The 25,360-nt window shown below is 40.0% G+C and overlaps 2 protein-coding genes across 2 annotated transcripts in view; both read left to right on the top strand.

Annotated features, from left to right (window-relative positions):
* The first annotated feature begins 1,047 nt into the window (after nucleotides 1-1,047).
* On the top strand, nucleotides 1,048-4,302 carry LOC310966544 (claudin-19). Its single transcript, XM_083940302.1, has 4 exons — nucleotides 1,048-1,376; nucleotides 2,084-2,248; nucleotides 3,658-3,736; nucleotides 4,014-4,302. Exons 1-4 carry the CDS (start codon nucleotides 1,175-1,177, stop codon nucleotides 4,174-4,176), a joined length of 609 nt encoding a protein of 202 aa, XP_083796428.1. The 5' UTR covers nucleotides 1,048-1,174; the 3' UTR covers nucleotides 4,177-4,302.
* A 4,419-nt stretch (nucleotides 4,303-8,721) lies between these two features.
* The window catches only part of p3h2 (prolyl 3-hydroxylase 2), a 58,403-nt gene continuing 41,764 nt past the window's right edge, over nucleotides 8,722-25,360 (top strand). The window contains exon 1 of the mRNA XM_083911212.1: nucleotides 8,722-9,320. Within this exon, the coding sequence (XP_083767338.1) occupies nucleotides 8,904-9,320 (417 nt within the window). The 5' untranslated portion in view covers nucleotides 8,722-8,903. The remainder of the gene's footprint in view (nucleotides 9,321-25,360) is intronic.

The following is a 25,360-nucleotide window of genomic DNA, read 5'->3' as shown; positions in this document are numbered from 1 at the left end:
GCCGACATAAATCGGAACTTCGTAGAGGCTCGCCATATTATTCAGAATATACTGCACATGGAACCATTTGCTGTGCTTATCTGTATGGTTTGTTTGTCCTAAACAGCCAACAGCGTATCACTGCTGACTTAATGTTATTTTAGTTAATCATAATTTGAAGGGTCTTTGGCATGTAATGTCTACTCACCCCCAGTTCTTCTCACCATCTTCATTTTCTCCCAGTGTTCGGGACTACTTTATGTATGATTAACTGATGGATGAATATCACAATATGAAGCCCCTTTTTTTAAAGCCTGCTCATCATCAGCTCTGTGTAAGAAACTACACGGTCATCAGTCAGAATTATATTTCTTCCATCATTTGAATCATTTCTTTTTAGATGTGAATCAAGAATGTGAAGTTTGAAAATACATTTTGTTCCATTTTGATTAATTTAAGGGTATCTGCACCCATGATTACGGCTGCACTAATACTGTCTGTAACTGACAAAAGTATGTTGGAAGTGGCAGCTCATCGCTGTAGTTGATTTGTATATAATTCAGGTTTCTTGCTGTTCACATCTGGAGTGATTTTAATGTATTATATCATTAAAGATACAGTTTGTGTTTGTTGTCTGGATATGACGGTGTCTAATGGCACCTGGATTCCTCATCCATGCTGTTTTTGGCTATCAAGGACCACAATGGAAGTACGTCTTGGACTTAATTGTGTTATCCTTGTGTGTGTTTCCTCTCTCGTATTGTGTCAAATAAACTAAAATACACTTTAAGCAGAGAGTGTGGGGCAAACATGTGATCATTTTACAGCCTAAGTTAGTAAGTTAGTGGTTGTACCTAAGTGGTTGTATCAGATTCTTTAGAATAATCTAGAATAATGTTTACCGCAATTTATTAACTGTCCCCGTAAAACTTCCTAAGAAAATCTCTTCCCATGATCCACTGCAGGTGGAGACACCTCACATGCGTCACGCGCCTTTGACTCTAAATAGAGCTGAAGCGGAGCGCACGTATAACGGTCTGTGTCTGCGAGGAGGCACATGAGAGGAGATTGACTTCTACAACTTTTGCTCGACTTTGGGTTTTTTTTCTCTGCTCAGTTTCCAAAAACATTTCTCGAGCTTTTAAAAAGAATAATAATTGAACTCATCCCGCTGTGCTGTTATTATCTGGATACGATGGCCAGCACCGGACTGCAGCTGCTCGGGTTCTTCCTCGCACTGGTCGGTCTCGCTGCCACAGTTGGGGCCACGTTGATGGTCGAGTGGAAGAAGCAGTACCAGGGCAAGACGCACCGCATCTACGAGGGCTTGTGGATGACCTGCAGTGGCAATGAGAGGACAACCTGCGAATTTCACCAGTACCTCCTGAAGCTGCCAAGTGAGTTTTTATCGCATCTGCATCTCCTCTCAAAACCAGACACTGCTTCTTGAGATACCTTCCACTGTCAATAAGCTGCTATAATTAGCCAGAAGTGCGTCTTTGTTGTCTGACTTTATACGTCTGGTATTCATATATGGTCATATAGTGATTTGTTTTTATTCTTGTGGAATTGAGGTACTGCCAATCTATAAACTTAATTTTATCTTTATTTTATGTTATTTCGTTGCTGTTGCTGGATTAATACCGTATATACAATTATATTATTATTATTATTATGATTAATATATTTTATTGTTAATTATTATTATTATTATTATTATTATTATTATTGATATTATTATTATTATTATAGATTGTGCGACTTGTTGCTTCTCATGGGGGAATTGTTGGATCTTGATCATGAAAAAGTCATAGAGTACGGTCCAGACCTACTCTATATGTAAAATGTCTTGAGATAACTTTTGTTATGATTTGGCACTATAAATTAAATTGAATTGAAATTGTATTGTTAATAAACTTAAATGGTTAAGTCTACACTAGGGTGAACCGGAAAAAAATGTGAAACATTTAATAACAGAAAGAAGAATTTTGAGTAATATGCAGTTTCTTATAGGAAGCAGATATCATGTCAATAACAGGCTGTATCAATGAGAGGTTTACCGTATATACTGTATGTACCAACATGCCCGCTTCTGCTCCTCCAGCTGAGGTCCAGGCTACCAGGGGCGTAATGCTGCTCAGCATCTTCCTCTCCACTGTGGCGCTGATGGTCTCCACAGTGGGAATGAAGTGCACCCGCTTCATGGACGGCAGGGCTGAGAGCAAATCCACAACAGCTATGGTCGGAGGAATCATGTTCATAGTTGCAGGTGTGTTCAGCGGCAGGCTTTAGGCACTCAGACTGGATAGTATGTCAAATCTAATATGCTAATAATTTTCCCATTCATCATATTGTTTTTGTTTAACTTTTATTTGACTAGGAAAGCCTTACTGATATTTAACATCTCTGTTTTCTCTTGGCTTACATGGACAACAATAACAATGAGTTACTGACAAACATCACAAGAAAGATAATACAAAAAAAAAACACCACGAAACCAGAATTAAATGAATGAAATTTCTGATTCAATCAAGTAAAAGTTTGTATTATGAACAACTTAAATGGCGCTTTTATTTATGTAAATCATAAATAAGTCATAGAGTGGTCTATAGAGAGTCCGACAACACACAAACTGCCACATTGCCATGACACAGAGTTGGACTTAAATCAGCAAAATATCTCTTTAAAGGTGGAGTCAGGAATCTATTACACTACACAAATTCAGCCAATATCTCCTTGTGAGCCATTCTGTGTGTCTGCTCTTGTTAAGCACCTTTCAACAACAACGTAATTCAAAGTGCTTTCCATAAAACCTTAAAAGCATTGGAATACAAATAAAATGACATTTAGATATAAAATGGCATTCAGATAAAATAATTACAAAAAATAAAAACAAGCAAATAAAATAATTTAAAAAAACAAGAGTATCAAACAAATAGAAGTTAGAGTGCAGTGTAAGCAACTAATACAGCGGCAGCGGCAAACAGAGAAGTCTTCAGTCTTGATTTACAAGAGCTGAGAGTTGAAGCAGACCTGCTGTTTTCTGGAAGGTCGATCCAGATATGTGGTGCATAAAAAACTGAACACTGCTTCTCCATGTTTAGTTTAAATGGGAAACAAGCAAAGTAATTTGGATCAAGTCACACGACACTTCTCCGTTGGTGTTCGTGCACAGGACAGGGGAAAGGCCGAAAGGCAGGGGGAGCGATGGGGACATGGTAACTTTCTGAAGCAGCACTGATGAGAGGGGTGTATTTGTTTGGGAGTTAAACCATCAGCAATCTTTCCCCTGAATCTCAGACTCCACATTTAATGATTCAAAAATTCCGCAAGTCCTGGGCAGCCAGAAAAGAGCGCACTCAGTTTCTACTTTAACCTGAGCAGAAATATCATCAGCACATCAGTATTAGTGCAAGAACATTTGAGCTCCTGTAGGTTAGTCTAAAGATATTGCCGTAATCCTTTAATGATTCAGACCTCATTCAAATTTATAACTAAATGGATCATATTGACCCGTGGTAGTCTTAAAGGACGTTCCTCATCATTCATTTCACTTCTGTTTATCCTCCATCTCAACCTCCATCAAATCAATAAGCACAAGAAAAAAAAACACAAGTAAAAGAAGTGTCTTTAAACGTCCTTCTGTGATGAACAATATGATGTGTTTTCTTTATTCAGGTTTATTGACCATCATCATAACCTCCTGGTACGTCAAAATGATTGTTCAGATCGTCAATGAATCCAGGAGCCTGCAGAGGTACACACATGCACACGCACACACACACACACACACACACGCACACACACACACACACTCACACACACACACACACACATACACACGCACACGCACACGCACACACACACACACACACACACACACACATACACACACACACGCACACACACACACACACACACACACACACACTCACACACACACACACATACACACACACACACACACACACACACACACACACACACACACACACGCAGTACATGTGCATCTAAATGTGTGTTTTTCTCTGCAGCTATGAGTTTGGTAATGCCGTGTTTGTCAGCTGGGCCGGCGGAATCCTCACTTTGGCTGGTGGCGCTTTCCTGAGCTGTCGGAGATGCTCGCGGTCCGCGAACGGATCCATCAGCTCCAACCACCTCCTCCCTATCACCCAATCCAAGTCCAACTACGTCTAGTGGAGGAGGGCAGGAGAGAGCCCTTGATAAAGTCAGCCGTGTAGTGAATTTAAACTGGAGCCGGGTGCGTTTCTGCGATGAGGAAAAGTCCCGCTGCAGGATTATAAATACTGAACATGAAGCCAGTGATCAGGATCAGGATTACACACAAGATCAGGCTGTTTGTTCTGACTTTGAATCCCAATTTGAATGTTTCTGTTTCAGCGTAACACTCACGTATGGTTGTTTGTTACTTAGATGTCGTCAGTCACTGCAGTAGTTTCTGCTGCTGTCAGCTATTTGTAAGGATTAATGAGGATTCAGTTCATTTCAGTCATATTTATGAATCAATTATTTCAGGTCTAAATGTCCTGAGCTTTATCAGGATGTTTCTTTAAGTATCAAATCATGAGGTTACTCTTCACAATTATCAACGAAGAACACTTGTTTCAGTAGTTTACAGTGTGGACAAAAAGTTTTGACATTTCTGTAAAATTCATTCCTTTTCAGTTTCACACTGGTTATTTGTGTATGTTGTTAATTATATTGCTATAATTTTATTTTGTTGTTTTTTCCTGTTGTTTTTGTTTTATATACATTTGAAAGTAAAAATAAAGTTGTTTTGTTATCTTCACTCTGGTTTATCTTTCGATCTATTATTACGTTCAGTATAAATCACTGCCGACTTTCATTTAAATTTATGTAATCATGGTGTTTTCTCCTGTCCTGAAGTCTGAGTTATTAGTAAATTTAGCATTTATCAGTTTAATCAGTCTGAAATGGTACTTTTTAATCAGTGTGGTGAAATGAAGATTTTAGCCAATTACATGAGTTATTTCTACACATGACACTGGATTGATGTTTTGCACCCTCATACATTAAATTATTTTTTATAGTCAAATTCCGACTCCAAACCAGTGAATGATTTCATCTCTTTACATGAGCAGCGCTCGTCAGTGGTGGAAGAATTACTTGGAATTGTTACTTATAAGTAAAATACGACACGCTGTAAAAAATAAACTGTTCCAAGTTCTTCTTTCAAAAATGTACTCAAATAAAACCTCAGACGTATTAGCATCAAAATATAGCCTACTTAAAAGTACTACAACTAAAAGTACTCATGCAGAATGGCTGATTTCAGGATATGTGTATATTATATTAATAGATTGTAAATACTGATGCATGATGTGTACGCATCATTTTAATGTTGCGTACACATCATGCCTCATGCATCATGCACTTAAGGTGGAGTGTGGAGCTAATTTCTAACTACTGCCAGGTAGCTTAATCTATTAAAATGCCCTTAAACTATAGCCATAGTAACTAAAGTAACAAAAGCTGTGCTATAAAGTGAAGTAAAAAGTACAATATATGAAAAAATGTATATGTAGAAATTTGGTCTTTCTCAAGTAAAATACCTCAAAGTTATAGTTAAAAGGAGTAGTACATTGTTACTTTCACACCGGTCGCGTTAAGGACTGTGGTGAACCCCTTCGATGTAATGAAGTCTAACATTAACTTTTCTGAATTAGTCTGTAATTGCTGGTGTGATGAGTTCATTCAACAGCAACAATTTCAGCAAAGATTCAATGCATCATGAAATTATACATTAAATGCACATTAAGTGTTTCTTGGTTAAGTTTCAATTGTAAAGATTCCAGTAAGATGTTGCTGTCTGTTGCGGCACAGTGGCTCTCAAAAAAGACAACAGTGCGCCAGTAATGAGAGCTTTCCTGACACTCAAACAGTTTCCTTCCTCTCATATCTGCTGCCGTCTTACCCACTAAATGCTGTATTTACTGGCATCTCTTATTACAGCTGCTGGTAAACATTTAGTATACGCAGAGCAGAGAGCAAGTCTGAGGAAAACAGGGCGTGTTTCCTCAAACATGGAAGGATGCAAAAGGCAGGAGAAATCTACAGACACATGACCCGTTACATACACCAAGTCTGAACACAAACAAAGCATTAATAGATAAATGATTTAAAACATCCTTCAGTATTTTCAGAGCTGACCCCCCAAAAGAAGAGCCAAGAACACACAATCCCATCAATCTTTGAACACATAACATACAGTTTGCTACGATCTCATACCATAAAACTGAGACAAAGTGCGTTTGTGGGGCAATTGTTTGACAAAATGATTTGATCCTAAATCAACCTAGTGGTTCGCAGAGTAAACTCAAATCAAGGGAAAGCGTCTTTCAGTCATTATGCAACAAAAAGCTGGAATAAACTTCCTGAAGATGTGAGACTTTCACCCACTCTGACCACTTTCAAAACTAGACCGAACACTTTTATGTTCACCTTAGCTTTCTGCTAAACCTTTTGCACTTTTAACGTCCGCACTGTTTTTTTTATTGTCTCTCTTTGTCTTTCTGTAATGCATTTTAATTCATGACATGTTGTGCTGTGAAGCACTTTGAGTCTGCCTTGTGTATGAAAAGTGCTATACAAATAAAGTTGCCTTGCCTTGCCTTGCCTAAAGATATTAATTACAGAAGAATTTGATGTGCAGGTAAGTCGTCCTGGAAAGGGTAAAACTAAACAAGAAACAGCCTCATTCTTCAGTTGGAACACAACAAATAGCCGGAGACTATTGTGTCCTGAGCGGATGGAAACAAATGTAGGGATCTCTCGTGGGACTGACACACTGTTGCCTACTAGACTCTTCCGGAGCTCTCACACAACAAGTGAAAGTAACACAGGAAAAAAATAGCTGCATTATGGATGTTTTGTAGCAGTGGAACTATGCAAAGTACCAGTTGACACATGCTGATATTTACCATCGTGGCATTCATCTTCTTAGTGAAGGCACAGAGACATTTGTTCTACTTTTTATCCTTTAAGTAAAAGTTTTGACATTTTGCCATCTTGTGTCTACTATTCTACACATGTACCTTCGTGAATAGTACACTGCGTTATATAGTTTTTGCGCTTCGCTGGAGTTATAACCTTCATCTTTCCGTCACTGTCTCCATCCAAAGTACATTCTCTTACAAAAAAAATAAGGATATCACTTACATGAAAGGGAGATTACAGAGTGAGTTTTAAAAATGCAAAAACAAAGTCAAACAACGTGTGTAAGTGAGAGATCTACATATTCCTGCAATATTATTTTCAGATCATTTTTGCCAATCACATAAAATAAATTACATCTGGGCGATAATGAAACCTTAAAGACTAAAAGACAACAGACTGAATAAAAACTCACGGGTGGATCTGTCTTTCTTGAAGTAACTTCATTACAGCAGCAGTTTATTCTGTAGTCTTATGAGTGGACATATTAACAGGAACACCTGAAGTACAATAATCCTATAATAAATACTACTAGTGTGTTGATTTGACGGGTGCTGGTCTGTTGAGTTTATTTGTATTACCTTACCTTAATAAAGACATTCCTGTAATTTTGTTATTTGTTTTGGACTGTGGTCGTATTTAAAGGGGTCCTTTGACCTCTGACCTTAAGACATTTGAATGAAAATGGGTTATTTGGGTACCAACAAGTCTTCCCTTTATAGTCATGGCCACTATGTGATAATCCCAGAAAGATTGGGGCAAAAAAACATAAAGTTTTTCTCATGCAGTACAAATGTGTTCTTTTCGCCTATTCTAAAATGGTGCATTTAAATATTTCTCCTTTTATTTATTTGACATGTTAAAAATAAAATAGACTGAAATGATCAGTTATTTATTTATTTATTATTATTATTAAAACTGCTAATAACGATACTGCTATACTGCTTATAAAGAAATAGCCCTCCAGAGGGAGCCAGCCTCCTTTAAGTGGATTGTGTCCGACTGTCTTAAACTTTCTAGACTTAAGAATCTTCCAGAAGACAAGGCAGCAAGTATTTGTGCGTGTATATCTCAACATAATAGGTTTTGGTGACAAAGATGCAAGTATCTACTTAGCCTATTTATTTTTTATTGTTTTTTTAGACAGGGAGTGCACATTATTAACGAGGGCCTATTTTTATAGTCCACATGGGTAGATGTTACAAATCCATCCCAAAAACGTAGTATGATATAAGATTAATATTATGACATTGCACTTTTAAAAAGCCACTTTCTTGGGAAACACATGTAACTTGAACATAGAGCTATACTAAACATCTTAAACAAAAGTTTCATTTACAAAACGGTTTAAAATAGACATGTTTTTTATATTTAATATAATGTTGCTATGTCTATCTTTCTTTTTCGTATTTGCTGCAGTTTGTTGAGCAGAGGAAAGTTTCATTTTTTCAGGCATCTTTCATTTTATCAGCCAGAGAAGGAGCCCTCTTTATCTGCAGCGGGACCTTTGGGGATTAAACATGTGGCCAGTGAAACAACATCTTTACTTCTTTTTAAATGAATAAATAAATGAAAAGCATGTTTTGAAACGTCGTGAAATAAAATGTATTAGGCTATTGTTCCGTGTTAACAGCCCACGGGGGGGGGGGGGACTCCCTGAAGGACCCTTGTGGTCCCCCCTCGGCTGCTCCAGTCTCCGGCAGCCTGTAAGGAAAGCTGTGATTGCTCTGTGGCCATTCATGTCTTGGAGGGGAGGAGTTAGTGGAGCCAGAGAGGGGTCATAACGAAATGTGTGTCCCCGACTAAAGCAACATTATTTCCGCCCTGGTCCGGTGCCGTCTGTGTGAGCTTTTTTTTAAATGGACTCCAAAAGCCTCTTGTTGTTGTGACTGCCAGCCGCTCGGTGTGTCTCCGCCTGTCGCTCCTCACTGTCTGAACCGAAGCAGAGGATGGATGGAAACTTTTCACCGGCTGCTATCTTCTCAGTAGTCCTGCTCACTGTCGCGTTGTCATCCTCGAAAGCTTTCCTGGAGCCTTACGACCTTTTATATGACAATGCGGTGCAGGCGTTTTACAACAGCGACTATACAAATGTGGTGCGCTACATGGAGGGAGCGCTCAGCAGCTACGGAGAAGTCCGCAGCACCAAAGTCCGGTGCCGGTTGAGTTGCCAGGAACAGCATCCTTTTGATGAAACCTTCTCGGACCTGCGCTTCACGGACGTGGTACTCCGGAGAGCGGAGTGTATGAACACATGCATCGAGGAGATACTCGGCACTCAGTCCGTGCATAAAGTCAGCGAGGATGTAGTGCAGGACTTCCAAAGGAGGATCCCCTACAACTATCTGCAACTGGCTTATCAGAAGGTAGGGGGGAAGGGATGGGGGTCTGCATGTGCACCGTGTCTCAGCAAGGAATCAATTAGCTCTGCTCTGCTCCACTGTACCTGCTGCAGTCTTTCTGCTGCCCAGCAACCTGATGCAGAGAGATGAGAGGAAAGGTCAGCTGCACACGGCACACATGTAGAGAACAGCTGTTGCTCCTGGTGATTTAATGGCGTTGCCACTTTACACACTTCGGTTTTGTAATTGGTCATGTACACATGTGCCAACATCTCACTCCTGTGCAATGTGCAAACACATACATGAGACTTAGTATTTGCTACAAAAAAATGACCTGAAAAGTCTCTACTGCAGAAGTAAAGCTTCCAGTTTTTTCAATTACTGCATGGGCTATATTGGCTACATATAGAATAAAGCAAAACAAGTGTAGAATAAACATTAAAATGCAGGTCAGACTGTACTACATATCTGACATATGCATAGGACTGGGCTATATGGCCTCAATATCCCATATACCTATATGAAATAAACACAAAGATAATGCCTATTTTGATATACTCTTGTGCAAATTACTTGACAAATGGAGAGTACTGAATAATTTCTCATTTTATTAAGAACTTTAGAGCAAAATAAACAACGTGAAAGGATCCGGATATAAAGCGTCCTGAAAATGACGTAAATATTGCCATGAAACAGTTTGGCTGCTGTTTTTTTTGACATAGTAATAGAAACTTTAAAGAAAATTATATACAATAGGCATTTTATATCGTTTGACGATATATATTATCGCCTGGCCCTATATATGAATACACGCCCTATGCGATAATAAGCCGATACTTGCCTAGAATAGTGACCTGCCCATAATATGTGCTGGACTCTGTGTAGAAACCTAAATAAGATACTTGCTAAAGATTTACATCTTAGTTCTCTAAAAGTCAATATTATGTAGGCCTAAAGATTTCAGTCCTGGTAGCAGCAATATGCAACAGTGTGATGTAACATGCACAACATGCGTCTGCGTCCATGTACCACACATAATTCAATACTACTATGTAGCTGATGTTAGATTTAGTTACACGTACCGTAGATCACAACAGGTTGACTCTACAGAAGTCTGTGCACTTGCTTCAGTCCTGTTGTTTACAACCACGCTTTGGTTTTTATGGCTCCTCTGTGTGCAGTGTTATTTTAGAACAAGCAACTTGCCTGCTGAATCAGATAACTCAAGATCTACTTGAAAATGCAGTCCGGTAATAGATTCAGTGCTATTTTGCATTATCGCCACACACCTAAACTGCCCCAATCCCTAAGTCTCTGCACAGCTTTGTTGTTCGCTGCACATTCATACAAATTTCCAGAGCAGCATTTCCCATGAGGTCCATCTTTTTGGGACAAGTGCTAGGCGTGGGAACTATCGTAGAGACTGATAAAACAGGAGAACTGGGAACAAAGTGCTTTCGCTGATTCAGATTCTGTGCTATATTTGTCCCTTAGGAGCGAGTCAGTCGAATGTGACTGTCGAGTTTTTGCCATCTGTTTTGTATTTGTACTCCCATTTGATGGATATTTTTATTCAAAGCTCCTTATATAGACAGGTAGAACCGCCTCCCTCGTTATGAATTGATCTATTCATTAGTATCACTGCAGGTTTTTGATGGCATGTTTTGTGTGAAAGATCGGGAACATCCTGCATGTCTCCAAACCTTCTTTTATGCTGATAAGATTGGAACTTGAGCTTGCAGGCATACAATGAGTGTGTGTGATGTGTGAATGCAACAATGATACAATGCTTCCTGCAGGGAAATTGTCTTTCATCCTTTACTGGCACGGTCAGAGTTAACTTCAGGACACTTGTAGTTTCAGTAGAAGTGTGCCTATCATACAGCGGTGACTACATGTTATGTTAGCATGTACAATTAATTTACTCAGATTGAGTATTATTTGTCTTTTTTACCTTCATGTGAGCAAGAGAGTGACAGTTTAACTCAGCTTGAGCTCAGTTGGAAAGCTGGCACCATCTCCTCACATGAACCTGAGACCTAGTCGACTTCCACTGTCGCTGACTGCAGACCAGCTCCAAATGCCAGGGTGATGACACACAGCTTCCCCCGCTCAGAAGTGGTGGGAAGTTAATCAGCCTTGTTGCTGTCTGCTGGGCAAATGGTTTCTCCATTTTTTTTTCTGATTCAGCAGAGAAAAACTAAGAGCTGATGTGATCCTCTCATAAAAGTGCACGCTCATGTCTAGACATGAGCCCAGACACAACCTAACGCACAGATCCTCGCCCAGCTGTAAAAATATTACTAATCTTTTATGAAAAGAATTATGATTTCTCTAACATCTGTTTGGAGAAGAAGCGGCACATTTGTGTTTTTTTTTTCTCCCACAACAAAGCCGAACCCGAAGCTCTCATGAATGTTTTAACAGATCTTTATTTCGGCCTCCTCTTTGTCTCCTGGCCTCTTGACGTCTTAATGAACCGAGTACATGGCAGCACATCAAGGCTGAGAGCTCTGATGAAAATCCTACCACCACAGGTAAGGAGAGGCCGAGTTGGAGCATTGCTATTGGCCAGGCAGAGCACATCCGACCAGTCAGTGTGTACATGAGCATCAGTATATGAATCTTCTGTGCATGTGTGTATGCAGGCGCCCTCACGTGTGTTACTATGGGGGTACTTGGTGGTGTTTGTAAAAATAAATAACATTCCTGCACATTCCAGCATTACACACCCTCCTCCTGTCAGCCCCTGGCACAAGGCTTCCATTGGGCCTGTCAGAAGAGGCTCCACAGTCACCAACTGTTCTCACTCAGGCTGCTGCGTACGTCCCCAGCTTGCCCGTCATTTAGCCTGGCAAATATTTTATTTTCCTGTTGTGGTCTGTTTGCTTTTCTAAAAAAAGAGAGACACGCCACCTTTTGCATGTATTAAAGGGAGGCTTCTGTAGCTGCCACTGGCCTCCAGTGATCCCTGGCTCCGGCCACAGATCTCGCTACAGTTGCCCAACTGCAGAGCGATCAAAGGCCCAGAACTGCCCTCAGGGACCAGAAGAGATCGTATCGCCAGCTTCTATATCTTTAATCAGACGAGTCTCACCGCGCTGCTGCTTTAAGAAGTGATTGTGAAACAATTGCTCATTATTGCTGTTCTGCAATGTTGATTTTGATTATGAAAAAATTAGTGAAAAGCAGATTAAAAAACAGAAAAAGAAATATCCAGGAACAAATTTGGGTTTAAAAAAATGCATCAATTGCAGACACTAACTTTTATTTCTATTTTGATATATTAACATCATTTGCATTTCTCCCATTTTTTCTTTTCATTTTCTAACTTTGCAGGTCTTTTCTAAGACTTTTTAGGTCCAAGGGGACACGAAATCTGTTTAAACTATCATATCCTTCTATGACTCTTGTCCTAAATAAATGATGAGCCTTAGGTATATGTGAAGAGAGCCAGAGAACAAGAACATTTCTAGAGGAGACCCCAATTATGTCTATGTCTAAATATGGGTAAATTTGGCGAAGTGATACAGAAAGCATCTAAACTATTTTCAATTGATTGACAGATGTTTCTGTATTAAACATGGAGTACGATTACGATTGGATATTTTACTCAGTGTAGAGCTGCAACGGATTTGATAATCAAATGTTAAAGATTGTTCTTGTTAAAAATTGCAAAAAATGCTGTTTTTAGACTCAAATATGGAGATTTATATCATATTAAACTTAAACACTCAAACAAAACATTTAAAGACACCATCTTGCACTTTGAGATCCTGGGATGGACATTTTTTTTTACTATTTTCTTTTCGTTTATAGATACATGATTAATTGGGGAAACAAATAGATTGAACAACACTGTTACTACCCACTTTTATATAAACTAAGATAGCTGATACTCTTTGCAGCTACTCCCAATCTATGTTTTCTGCCGCCTTTACTACCTTATACGCGTGAGTAACAGTTCTGCCTCATTGTTGGTCCATGTAAATAAATGTCTGGCCTTACTTTTCGCCATTGGTTTTCTTCCTCCAAAGTATTTTCTGTATTTCAGCTTATACATTCATGATTTTCAACTGGGTAACATTAGACATTAGGCCTTCTGTTTACACAGGTACTCGCATGGCCAGTGTACACAAATGGTCATGTGATATGTGCATCGAGAATTTTCTGATACAGAGCTAAAATGTTTGTGTTGACGGAGATCATTTTGCTGTTTGAAATGCCCTTTTAGAATGAAAATGTAATAGTGTGGATGTAGCCTATGATTTAACACACAAGGCATTTCTTGTAATTGCACTGACTTAATAGGGAAGTCTTGGGAATTTGGGACACATGACTCAACAACTTCCCCGTGTCCTCCAGCATGATGTTAAAAGGTGACAGTGGGTCATGGCGCTCTCTGAAGCCTGCTGATGTTGTGAGCATCCTCTGGAATTTTCTCATCAAAGTCTGACCCATTCATGATTCCACAGTGAACGTGATGATTTGATTACAACACAGCACACAGTCTGGGGATCAAGCATGGTCCCCCTTTGATGGCCTTAGGTGCGTGTGTGTGCGTGTGCGTGTGTGTGCTTGCGTGTGTGTGCGTGTGCGTGTGTGCGTGTGTGCGTGTGTGCGTGTGTGTGTGTGTGTGTCACGTCTGTTTCCAGCTTCAGTGAGGAATGTTGGACGTAGTGAACATTTGATTGGAAAATGAAGCGTTTTTGTACGGATAGAGCTCATAGCGGGGAGTGTTTGTGCACTAGACTCACTGATGATGTTAATGTCATCTGCAGCTTATAATAATGGGATCAAAGGATTTTCGGCAGAGGGTGAGTAATCTCTGTCTTTGGATTGGCTAAAGCAAGCAGTAACATTGCCATTTGCTCAGAGGCATGTAGGTTGTTTGCCGCCAAGTCAGATTTATGTGTTTGATGTACCGGCAGGGTCGTTTTGGGGTTATCATATTTGCAAAGTGACTGGGAGCGGGACAGGAAGTAGATGACAGAGACATTGAAAGTGTAAAAAGACATGTGCTCGACTGAAGGAAATGAAGACTGTGACTCAAAGGTCCATTTAGAGGTTATGATGCAAAAAGTTGCTCAGCATCGGGGGAAATGAAGCAATAATACAGTATACTGTAGCAAGTTTTAAAATCTTCAAGTTAGTGTTTCAGTCCCATACTTAAAAAGAAATCTTCAACATTTTGAGTAGCAGTTTCCAGTAGTTGCATGGCAAGGGCATTGGTAAGAGATACAACACTGGATACTGTCTTTAATAAATGTCAATAATCCCCTTCTCCTCTGCACACACCTGCAGTGCCAACATGCTGCTCTCTTGGCTCCCCTAACCTAGCGTGCCGGGCAGTACTGTGCTTTGCCCAGACGGCCAGACATTGTGGCACTTGGCTGTGCCAAAGGCCTTCTGCATGACTGGATTTGAGTGGATAACGCACTACAGGAATGTGGGGGCACGCTGTGGCGTAACACACCAATATAGTTCTCGCCCTGATTAACAATTAAACGGCTGCAGGAGAGGAGGAGGCAGGAGGCTGCTAATGGGTCACTGCTGAAAACACTGGAGGGGTTTTTGAGCTATTACTCAACAGCAACAGGTTGTGGAAGGAGTTGGACTTGGCTCCGAGCTGACTGGCATCTGTAAATGTGTGACTGAGGCTGAACAGAACAGCGGACCGGCCAGTGCAAGAGCTGACAGCAATCAGGACGTTTTTGATCAAAGTTCCAAACTTTGATTAATTGAGAAATATTTATCACAGGGTCTGAAGTGTGACCGCCGTATATTCAACAATTAGGGAAAATCAGAATATCACTTGTCGCGAAAGGGAGGATCCAACCGTGTGTGTGTGTGTGTGTGTGTGTGTGTGTGTGTGTGTGTGTGTGTGTGTGTGTGTGTGTGTGTGTGTGTGTGTGTGTGTGTGTGTGTGTGTGTGTGTGTGTGTGTGTGTGTGTGTGTGTGTGTGTGTGTGTGTGTGTGTGTGTGTGTGTGTGTGTGTGTGTGTGTGTGTGTGTGTGTGTGTGTGTGTGTGTGTGTGTGTGTGTGTGTGTGTGTGTGTGTGTCTGTGTCTGTGTCTGTGTCTGTGTCTGTGTGTGTGTGTCTGTGTCTGTGTGTGTTATTCTGTGTGTTTGGTGATAATCAGTCTGGCCAAAGACTCCCGGGTGTCTGAGTGGAGAAATCAGGGATGGGATGGAAAAACCAGAGTGTGCCAGGCATCTGTTCAGCTTCACTAGTGACTTCAACAATGTGTTGGCTGCTGCAGGGGGGTGCGAGCAGAAAAACGGCTTCTATCCGTCATCTTATCATGTCACTCCTTCTTTTCCATCATTAAAAAGTAGAAAATATTTATTTCACACCCACACAATACACACAAACAAGAGTAGATATGTGTTTTTCTTTGCTAACCTTACGAGAAAAATACTCCGGTCAACTTTGGACAGTTTTGAGGATGTATGATGCTTCGGACAGACGGTTTGCTGTAAACCAGCAATGGTGGCATTGAAGAGAAGGATACTTATGCTAAAGAGAAAGAACATACATTGATCTCTGTTGTTGACATTTATACAGCCACGAGTGTGTCATACGCTGTAAACCTAGAGATAGAAAGAGCCAGTGTGCACTGACTAGTGGTGTTGTTAATTTTCTTTTTACCAAAATGTTTGTTCACATGAAGCCAGTTGAGGAACTATTCTGAGTTTGACTAAATACACAGAACAGTTGGTGCATATTAAAGCCTTTCAGTCCACACAAAGAGTCAAATATTCCACAGGTTTTCTGAGGTATCCTGTATCCACCTCACAGCTTGTTCCACACAACCATGAGCTATAAATTGTGTTAACGTCTCAGGTTGCTTCTGTCCTCAGCAGATCATTTCTAGGAAGTGGAGAGCCGTGGGCTTGAGGGTGGAAACCACAAATAGGGTAGAGGGTACAGGAAGTAAAATCTGGAAATGTGGAAAATTTGGAAAATGAAGTTGTTTTCTAAGTTAGTTTCATTTCAGGTTAACATATGGAAGGTTTCAACAGCTTAAATGTACACAGTGAGGTTTTAATGTTTAAGTATTTAATCTGTGGGGCCCAGTGTTGTAGTGAAGTTCGTTATTTCTGCCCTCTATGAGAAAAGGTTTTGTTTGGTATGTGGCTGCTGCACTGTGGTCCGAGCAGCAGGAAGCCTATTCAGAGCCACAGCAGGGTCACGTCAACCTGGATCGGAAAATTGGAAAAGTCTGATACATTAACTTAATTAAGATGTTAATTAATGTGTGTACCCCCTGATAAGTAAATTAGGTTTACCCATTTTACACAGACAAGATTGTCAACATAGTTTGAAAATGTAAATCATGGATCCTGTGCCAAATCCTCTGGTACTCCTCAGAAGTGAGAATAATTTATCCTTTGAGTTCAGTTTGTTTGCCTTTTTGACCCCACAGCTGTTTCCTGTAAAATTCAATTAGAAGTGTTGGTTGTTTATCCAGACCCTCTCTGCTGTCAGCAGCCTGCAGGGTGATGATCCCATGGTGACTCTGTAGTAGATGTGTGCTTATGTGGCACTGTTTATATGTGTGTATGTATGTGTGTGTTCTAGTGTGTATGAGAATCTAAGATAGTTGAATATCAGAGTGTGTCTCACATAAAAAAGTCAATTGTTGGGCCTGAGATGCACTTCAGCCACGTTCTGTCTTATATCTAGAAGTGTTCCAGTTCAGATGTCTTCGTTTTACACCATGAAAAGACAACATTTACAGCTCTCTGAATGCACCCCATGCATCACCAAGTTAAGTTTGACAGCTGGCATAGAGAGAGGGACTATTTCCAATTTACTGTCCCCCCCACCTATGACTGCCAAAGAATAATTCATTTTAGCAGTGCATAACGCCAGGATTTCCAACTATAATCCCCTGCTGCTCTGTGACCTGCTTATCTTTGTTGTTAGATTTCAGCACCTCTGCCCGAAAGGCTTTCCCCCGCAGGGAAACAGGTACGATTACACTTATTTAGAAGAAAAGAGAGAGTGGTTTTCATGATCCTATGCTGACCTGACCCCTGGCCGACACTGACCCCGCAGCGTCTCCACATCTGGTTCAGATCTTTGTGAATTGCAGCTAATAACAGGCACAAGGAGGCACAGACAGGCCTGTCTTTTTATCAGAGTACTGTGGCAGGATTAGCAGAAAGTGAAGTTGAGGATGAATGTGCACCAAGGCACTTTTGTGCTTGGATTGCACTTATGTCATCTTTAGCTGATAAGAGATCCTTCTGAGTGGCTCAGGTAATGAGAGAATGAGGTCATGGCTGTCACTGCTGCTCTGAAGTTTTCTATCAGCAGCATGAATGAGTCTCTATTCTTGCTGATCTTCCATGCTGCTTAAAGAAAAGAAAAAAGAGAGAGCGAGAGAGAAATATATATATATATATATATATATATATATATATATATATATATATATATATATATATATATATATATATATACATACATATATATACATATACAGGACTTTATCATCTGCAAAGAGTTAAAGTGAGGTCAGTTCTGCATCATCTCCTGCTGGCTCCTAAGTCAAGATTTAAAGATTATCTGAAGTGATTAATACGTGGAGTTACTCAGGACTGAAAATCTTGACAGCAAAACAAATTAGTCATTTTACTAAAAGAGTTAGCTCCCATCTGATCAGTGCAGTAATGCAAAATCAGTATTTCTGATTAGCAATTAATTGACTTGCCAACCTAAACTGCAAAAAAATGACCACTTGGGTAAACAAGCTGTGAACACAACACTGACATGTTTAGAGTTGATATGGTGAATGTATTAGCATGCAGTTCCCTATTTACACATCCAACATAATGATTCATTATGAGTTGTTAACAGCTTGCGATCCAAGGTTTCGCCTATTTTTGCTGTGACACGTGCGATATGCAACAAAATGAGACAGTGGGATATTTTTTTATAACAGCACTTTCGTTTCAGTTTCAAAGTGTATATATGTAGAATAAACAAACAAAATGTAGATACTGAATCAGAATCTTAACCTTCTCTGTCTAAAACACCACTGGCGTGCGAGCCGCAGCAGTTCAGCGAGGTAGCCATCACGCACCGCTCATGCAGGATGTTTGTGCTCTGTACTTTGCCCAGAAATGTGAAGGTTATTCAAAGCACAGTTTAAAAATACCATTTGTATTTTTAAGTGTTTGTGAAGATACAAATGAATGCTGCGATGAGTACACAGAGAAAAACACGATAACCTGATAAACATTGCCCAAATTTGGAGGATATACAAACAAATCATGGTTTTATGGCTTCTGTGTGGTTAAAAATGACTTTCCTTCTATGTAAATAAGACTCATATCCCCTCCTAGTGACTAAATATCACTGCACCTGAATGAAGGATGCCAGTTGAAGTCTTTCATGTTTGGTAGAATCAAATGGTTTGTGATCAGAAAGTTTTTTTCCCATCCAAAAGTATATGATTATCACTGATGTGTTTTACTCTCTGCTTTCACTTTATGCCCACGACTTCTAAATCCAGAAACTATGTTTTTTTTCACTCAGTTAGTATTTCTTATAGTTACACTTAGGATTATGTAAAGCGATTTACTCATAAATGTCTATTTAGACCCCTGAAGACTGGCATTAGCTAACTCTACATGTCCAAGTTGTAATTTATTTTACAACAGATTTTTACGAGTGACTTCCACTCGAGGCTAGTGTTTATGTTCAGCACTGTTTGCCAATTTAGTAATGAGTCATTAAAGTGAAGATTTGGACGTTTAGTGGACTGTGATGTCACCAAGTGGAAGAGCCCCCACAAAGAAACTTTTTTGCTCCGGTCGTGATTGTGAGAGAAAACGACCTCAGCGCAGCCACTTTAAAACGATGTATTACCCCGTGACCGCATGCACTCACTACAGACGGAAGGCATCAGTCTTCTTGAATGTCTACATGCAGAAGTAATCATTTAACTTGTGGAGACAGAGGAATACAGGAAAATAAACTTTTCCGCCTGTTGTAATCATAAACACTGTGACACAGCCAAAGCCAGAGACCCATTCAGTTCTGGAGAAAAGAGACTTCTAGAAAGTTCACAGACTGTTTGGTGGTCATGCAGAGGGTATCCAATGTCATCCTGGATATGTCTGCTTTGTATTATGGTGTGGCATGTTTGCAATGATTTATTGTTTTATCCTTGCAGTTGTTTTGTTGTACCCACTAGTTTTTGTTTTGTTATACTTGTGGTGGATATAGCTGATCTTTGAAGAGGCCTTGGGAAAGAGAGGAATGGGGAATGTACTCCATTGTGCAGATTGTGATATATATAACCAAGAAGATAATTTCATTTTCTACTCACTACTTGCTTTAATCCTTATGTTTAGTATGTTTAGGTTCATTTGTTTTAGTCCGATATTAGTATTGAATACAAATTCTTACATTCTAACAGCTCTAGTTTTTTTTTGGTGTTCGGTTAATCGATGACTCTAAATTGCCCGTAGGTGTGAATGTGAGTTTGAATGGTTGTCTATTTTCCCTGCGATCGACTGGCGTCCTGGCCAAGGTGTACCCCGCCTTGTGCCCAATGTCAGCCGGGATCGGCCCCATGAAACTACACTGTAGCCTAGTTTATTTGCTTCAAACCAGATAATGGAAGTGTACCTAATGTGCACTTGTTTTTTGCAACGTTTCAAAAGAATAGACAATTTGAATAGATGGCTATGGTCTGAGGAGTCCCATCGCAGATGAAGAAATGACAGAGGGTGAGGACAGTCAAGCTGGGAAATGCTACAAATATTTGGCTACTATTTTGATTTGAATATAAATGTTAAATACATTATTCTAATGTTATATTATTAACTTCTAGTAAATACATGTGGAGGGGATACATGTGTGTGGGAATCTACTTTCTATTGTTGGATTTTAATATGAGTACCATTTTAAACAGGGGCAGCTTTGTTTGGAGCAAAATTCACTTTTTGTTGTTTTCAGTTGTCTGCTGTTCTGTTAACTCTGGTTTAAAGGTATTTAATAAAAGCAGGAAAACCCTCTTCTATTGTTATTTGGTATGTGACATGGCCAGTAAAATAGGCTCAACAAGCTTCTTAATTTAGCAGCAAAATACTCTGAGGCATTTACAGAATGTGAATCCTTTGGAGGGCCAGGGCCATCGGAGACCTGACTAACCCAATACGAAGAGTTTGAACTCCTGCCATCAGGCCGCTGCTGTGGAGAACGTACTAGGATGACAACAGTTCTGCAGGTGGCTTTTGTATCCCTGGCTGTCAATAATACTCAACTTGACTTTTGTGCGTTAAAAGCCTCTGCCTCCTTTTCAATTCAATTTTATTTATAGTGCCAAATCATAACAAAAGTTATCTCAGGACACTTTACAGAGTAGGTATAGACCACACAATTCCCCTGTAGAGTACGGTAGCAACGAAAACCTTCCCTATAACAGGCAGGAACGTCGGATAGCACAGACTCATTATCCACTTGCACGTATTTGCACTCTGTACTTCATTTTTGATCTTATCCTCAGATCTTTACTTACTGCCATGATTGTTGTGGTTGTGTTGCCAGTACATTTCCATTCATGGGACAATTCAGATGGACTTGATGGGACATGACTTTCACTTGAATTTGACTTGAATCTGTGTTAATATTTCCTTAGTTACGACCTTGTCTAATGTTTATCATCAACATTATTCTATCACACTATCAGTTAATGTGAGGTAATGTTTATACCTAGTGTTAGGGGTTGTAACGTGTTTATTGTTGCTAAGTTGCGAGCATAGATGCTTATAATAGTGAGTAAACTATTGATTCTAAGTAACACTTGCCAAGTTGATACTGAAGTACACTGACTCATAAAGCTCACTCTTTTTGACCGACAGAATAATTGTTATCTCGTTATAATACTTACCACTGTGTTCCAAACTGATGATTAACTTTTAATTATCTTTATTGGCACAGGCTGTAAGACAAAATGCGGCTGGCAACATCCACTACTGTGTCTTCCACTAAAAATATTGCACAATTGTGTAAGTAGAATAACAAATATAGTTAAGTGTATCAGTACAGATACTGAGTGGAAATATGAGCATTAGTTGGCTTCCTCTCAGTACTGTACATTTCCCTGTGTAGGGATATAGAGCTGAAGTGCTGACGCATTTGAAATCCACATGACTCAGATATTTCCTTTCATGTTGCTTTACTGGCAAACCCTAAACTCTTGTAAAGTATGGCCCAAATGTTTGGTTTTAATGGTCTAAATAAGGCTGTGCATGGTAGTAAAAGTGGTTTTAGTTAATTATAGGTGTTTCGTTCTAAGAATATCTCACATGTTTATGGCACATGTTGGTGAGGGTGTGATGCGCTGCCTTTGCACGGCTGAAAATAAGTCATACACTGTGTATTGTAATGAAAGCTTTGTATCCCAATAAATTCCTCACTTTAACTATGGTTCAAACAAACTGAACCACATCTAATTAAGATTTTAAATGTCAGCTATGCAGCAGTGTTGAGACACATGTCCGCCATTCTTTTTTTTTTTTCTACTACTTCAGAAAAGGCTACCTTTTAATTCTGAGCTCACCTTGTGGGCTGGTTTCTAAGCAGCAGCAAGGACACAAACAGAACCAATGACAGACTTGCTTCTCCATGGTTTGGTCGCTCATGGCATCTCTTCATCAAAGAGGAATTTTTACATGGTTTGGGCAGAAAGCTTAATCAAGAAGAGTGTGTCATTCTAAGGAAATTAGTGGTTAATTCCCCATGAGAATCTCTAATATGGATTCAGATTAGGACTAGTGGGAGGAATAGGACTTTCTGCACAGTAGGGCCATTGTGGCGTTGTTCAGAAACCGCTTCATGACATCATGTAGATGTTGGAGAGTAAACAACTATTCCTTGTCATACACAGTTTGAGTGGGAAAATCTGCTACGGGTTATTAGAATTCCAGAGTGTAGTCTCTGAAGTGAAGTTTTATTGGTTTTACTACAGGCACTATGTCACTTTATCTTGACAGTTTTAAATATAACTGGCACCAGTTTGACCTGCTGTCATGAAACACTTGTCATCTTCATCGAGGGATCTTTATAAACACCTTAACTTTTCAAAAGACAGATTATTTTGATGATAGTTTTCACTTCTCTGTATGAAGCACTCATTATTTAAAGCATTTCTCATATGAATTCTGGACAAATTCGACGAATCAGGTGCGGACATTGACCATTGACATGGCACACAACAGTAAATTTTCCATGTCTGAGGTGTTCTGGCCTACTGGAAATACGAGGGGTGTCATCTGGGTAGGGTGTGCAGGAGGCAGGACATGACGTGGATTAAACCGTGGTCTTGTAGCTAGTTTGTAATTTGGTCATAAACAACAAAGCCTCTTGCCATTCCTTGAATTAGCTTGATTATTTCGGTGTCAGCCCTTTCCGACAGAAGTTCCTAAATCTCGTTGTCTCTCGAGTCAGACATATTCCTTGGTGTCTTCGTTTATCTGACCCTTCTTCTTCACCCTCAGATGTTTGTATTTTTATGGTTTTCGATGTCATCAACACCACAATTGTCTGCAGAATACTTGCTGAATACTCTGGACAATGACCTGCTCTATTCACACATGAGCTCAGGTGGACATTACACGGACTGCGTACTGGGGATCTGGCAGGGTAAAGTCGGTTTGATGCCCGGTCCAACTGATTCAGACATTTACGATTGCAGTGCATGTCTGGAAGGGGCCTAAGTCTCGTGTGGGCCTGTACTCTCAGTGGCCAACAATAACAGCTCTTTTTGTACTCTCACTTGCCGGGTGCAGTGTGGTTTTCAGTAATGCGTAGACATGTCATACAGTACATACACTGAGGCCTCTGTGTTTTATGTTTTCCATGAGCTACTTGCTTCTACTGTATAGTCGGCTGTGGTTTATGGCAGAGGCGCTGAGGTTTTACTGCATCGTCAGCCCGTAGGAGGCTTCAGCTTAGGCTGCACGTGTGGTGTGAGAGACATAGCCGAGGGTCTGAGTAATGGGATGCACAGGCGCTTAGTTGGCCTCAGACGTCACATCACTGCCAGGATGAGCTCATGTGTAAAAGCGGTTCCAGTACAATAGAATTTTAAATGTGGAATGAATGATGAATATCATGAATTCATATATTTTTTCCCCCAACATGAATTCTGTCTCATCTAATTTATACTCATACAGGTGTGCCACCTTCACACCAAACATGTCTGAACACAATTGCTTAAACTCAGGTGCAGTTAATCCTTTAGTTCAGTATGTGTGAGTTGAATGAATACAAAACTCATGAGGGGTTAACTGAATCAAGATGTCTGGACTCTGACTGTCAGTCCTGTTTCAGACAAACAAAATGAAAGTGTAATTCAGAACCAACCAATCAAGATGTATATTAATATTTTATGGGGTGTCAAACTGATCCAGTTAAGGGCCGCTGATTGATTGATTGATTGATTCATTGATATTTGACCATTAATGATATAAAATATGAAACGGCACTCTGTGTCATACATTGAAATACACAAATAGACAGGGACGACACAGTAAAGCCCAAAGGCTTGGTTCCATCGTTGTCCCTATGGGGCAGGACAAGAGGGCAAGTGACGCTCCCAATAGAACCCTTTTAGTATCTATATTAAGTTTATTTTTGATATATATGTTATTAGTCCGGTCAATTCATTGGTCTAGCTCTAAACTAGATTTTTGTGTAGTCATTATGTTCGAAGCATTACCATGAGGTCAGACCAAAGTCTTGACTGTTGTTCATATTCAGTTATGTCTGATGTTGTGGTATAAACTGTAACAGTGGATACTCTGTCGCAGTATCCAGTGTCTGAAGAAGAGTTATTATCTGTGGAATGGAAAGTTCCTCTGTGCATATTGGTACTGATCTGTTATTGTCTGTCTAGTTTAAGTGGATCACCATTGTCAGAATGAAGAATAAGGAAAAGAGCCCCTGCCCTGTGTGTGTTTTCAATCATGGCTGCCTTGTCTCTAAATCCCCTTCACCTTTTGTTCTAACCTCACATCTACACCCTGTGGCAAACATACGTCCCTACATAATCTGAATAAGTGCTGTGGAGAAGACAATGGTGGCTTTCTAGTACCATGCCTCATTGTGTTACATAAGAAGAAAAGAGTACCTTGTCACTCTCCCTCACCTGCTTGAGATTAAAAGGTAAATGTTTGAAGGTCTCTGGAAATGTCTTAGACCTGGTTTGTTTTTGTCAATCCCACCACTTACAGCTGTCATGGATTAGTGTAGAAATGTGCACTCAAAACAGTCTTTCATCCTTGGTTATCCTGCTGCTACACTAGGTATAAATTACTGCCTTACAAGCGGCTTATTCCAACACTTTGTGGGTACATACCTTTGTGGATTTTTCAGTGAAAGTAAAGGCGCATCATACCTGCCTGTCACCCCTGCTGTGTAATTTAAGGACTGTGTTTTGGGAATCACCCATATTTTGTAAGCATATTATTAAGATGTTTTCAGCAACTAACACATGCCTCTGTACCTCCTCAGGCTAAGTCTAGGATCATCATGTGTCTCTTTTTCCAATGACGTGATGGTGAAGAAAGTGAAGCTCAGGTTTTATAACTATGATTATTTCATGTTCCGCTTGTTGCCAGCAATTACTCGGCCTCACAATGCTTCACATAATACAGTTCACAGCAAATTCCCAGCATCGCAGCCACACAATAAAACCATAACAAAAGAGCTGTCAGTTTCAATACTGTGTCTGCAGCTAATGAAGGTAATGGAATCAGCAGTTGTGGCTGGATGTCACATCTCTGTCCTTGGTGAGCGGAGGCGGGAAGACGAGAGAACAGGGAAGATGTGGCTGGTTTCATTCTCAGGGGCTCAGTGTGAGCCAGCTGTGAACATGTAGGAAATGAGGTCAGCCCTCCACTTAGTGAGTCACATTTTTGGAAGCGCCCACACCAAAAAATGACAGCGCATTTCTTCAGCTCTTCATCATCTCCCTTTATTTAAATACATATTTATGGGTCGTAATGGTGGTGGTCGTCGATCTCTCCAGAAAGCTTTTG

The sequence above is a fragment of the Echiichthys vipera genome (genome assembly GCF_963691815.1).
Source record: "Echiichthys vipera genome assembly, chromosome: 3".
NCBI classification, from domain to species: domain Eukaryota; kingdom Metazoa; phylum Chordata; class Actinopteri; order Perciformes; family Trachinidae; genus Echiichthys; species Echiichthys vipera.
This window is presented reverse-complemented; position numbering and strand designations above follow the sequence as displayed.